The sequence below is a fragment of the Egretta garzetta genome, unplaced genomic scaffold (genome assembly GCF_000687185.1).
Source record: "Egretta garzetta isolate BGI_Z169 unplaced genomic scaffold, ASM68718v1 scaffold85, whole genome shotgun sequence".
Lineage (NCBI taxonomy): Eukaryota > Metazoa > Chordata > Aves > Pelecaniformes > Ardeidae > Egretta > Egretta garzetta.
This window is the reverse complement of record NW_009259718.1, coordinates 3,224,361-3,226,154: the sequence shown is the minus strand read 5'-3', so window position 1 is coordinate 3,226,154 and position 1,794 is coordinate 3,224,361. Positions and strand designations below refer to the sequence as shown.

The 1,794-nt window shown below is 40.1% G+C and overlaps 1 protein-coding gene across 5 annotated transcripts in view; it reads right to left on the bottom strand.

Moving 5' to 3' along the window:
* The window catches only part of FAM162A (family with sequence similarity 162 member A), a 10,091-nt gene extending 8,385 nt beyond the window's left edge, over positions 1-1,706 (bottom strand). For 2 of the 5 annotated variants that reach the window (XM_009639109.2, XM_035894520.1), the window contains exon 1: positions 751-1,384. In XM_009639109.2, the coding sequence (XP_009637404.2) occupies positions 751-1,039 (289 nt within the window). In that variant the 5' untranslated portion in view covers positions 1,040-1,384. The other 3 variants (XM_035894521.1, XM_035894523.1, XM_035894522.1) reach the window with 3 other exon arrangements.
* Between the last annotated feature and the right edge of the window lie 88 nt (positions 1,707-1,794).

The window sequence follows — 1,794 nt, the reverse complement described above, 5'->3', positions numbered from 1 at the left end:
TATTGGCCACCATTCCTATTAGTCTTCACAAATATATAAGGGACCTCCTTTACCAGGCACTACAGGAGACTTGACACTGTTCAGGAGACCTTTGGTCTTACCCAGTACAGCTGCATTGTTTTTAACACAGAAGCATGCAAAACGCTTCACATCTGTATGCTCCTTTTATCTAGCATCAGTAGGCCACGAAGGGAACCTGTCATACTGGGAGTGTGATCAGAGCATCGTAACTGTCCCATATATAGTGAAAAAATGTTTCATGGCCTGAGCTTTACCCTGAACAACTCCACACTTAAACATGAACTAAGCCAACAATTCAGACTGGCTCTCCCCTGCAGGGCACGTTCCATGTTGTGAACAGTTGGAAGACGTTGTACTATGAAAAACTGCAGAAGTATTTTAGCTCGTATGACATTCCTAAACATCGATAATTTGCACTGGGTTCTAGAGCACAGCTGAAAAGCCTCAATGTAGGACTGCACATCAGGTAAGCTACTAGTGACCTGCTACAAAGTGAAAGTTGTGCTATTGTCACAAGAAGATATATTGACCCCTGGCTTTGTAAAAAAATCAAGATTTCCTTGCTAAATTTAATGCTCAGATTTTTAGTCTGAAGATCAGAATTCCCTCTCACAAAATCAGAGATATTAGCATCCATGTCAGCTAAATTCCTGTTTGGATGATTGCAGCCTGGAAATCTCAATATTCTGTGGCATGAAACATAGCATGATCGTTATCAAAAACTCTTACTTCTTGGCTGATGTTGACTTTCTTCCTGGGGTTTAATGCAAAGCCTTCTGTTTATCTTCAGATCCATTCCTTTTGTCATCCTCTGAATGGAGGGAATGTTTCTTCCCAGCAGTTTAACAGCCCTATCTGGAAGAGAAAGCAGAGGAAGCAAAGGGGCCAAATCTAATTCAGAACAGTAGAAAGTGAGGAGGCTAGCTTTTAAGTTGTTTGGTTTTTTTTTTTTTTTAAACGCAAGAGCAAGAAGAAAAACAACAGGTACAAACATAATACTATGCAAGAAATGCCACATTTAGGTTGTAACAGAATTTACCAAAGAAATTAAAGCTTCACTCAATATATAATCTATGAATTGAGCTTGCCCATTACCCTTGTGCAGAAAAATGGGAACGCAAGGCTACAGCTGACAAGCAATTTCTAACATACAATTTCAAGTAACTTATCTATTCATATGCTTCAGATATACTTTGGACAGTCCTATTTCAGGGATGGCAGATCAGCGCTCTCCCAATCTTGCCACATCCCAAAATCAATTCACAGACTTGACAGAGTCAAGAAAAAAAGCAGAATCTTGCAGTACACAGAGACATCTGCTTTGTAGCGTATTAGAAAAGGCCAGGGCACGTTATATATGAAAACATACTCTCAAGAAAGAGCTGCTAATTCAGTAATTAATATGATGAAAAAATTCTGAGGGGTAAAAAAATACAAGCAATTTGAAAGGCAAAAGGGCACTTTTAAAATGATAAATTGAGTTCTTTTTTTCTTCTTTATGCTGGCTGAAAACGTCTCTCCCAGGAGAAACAGCTGGCCTTTATTTTCTAGGCATAATACACTCCAGCTCTGGAAAAAAAAAATTAAAAAGTTTTACATCTCTAGGCGAGCCCCCCGACGAAACCAAACCCTTTTCGAGATTTTCAGGGAAGGAAATAGAAGGCACAAACCCATTCCTTCCTTTTTTTTTTTTTCTTTTAAGTCAGCTCGGAGGCTGCCAGGCTTCAAGCCCATCAGTCACGGGCGCTGACGCCTCCCTTCACCCCTGCCCCG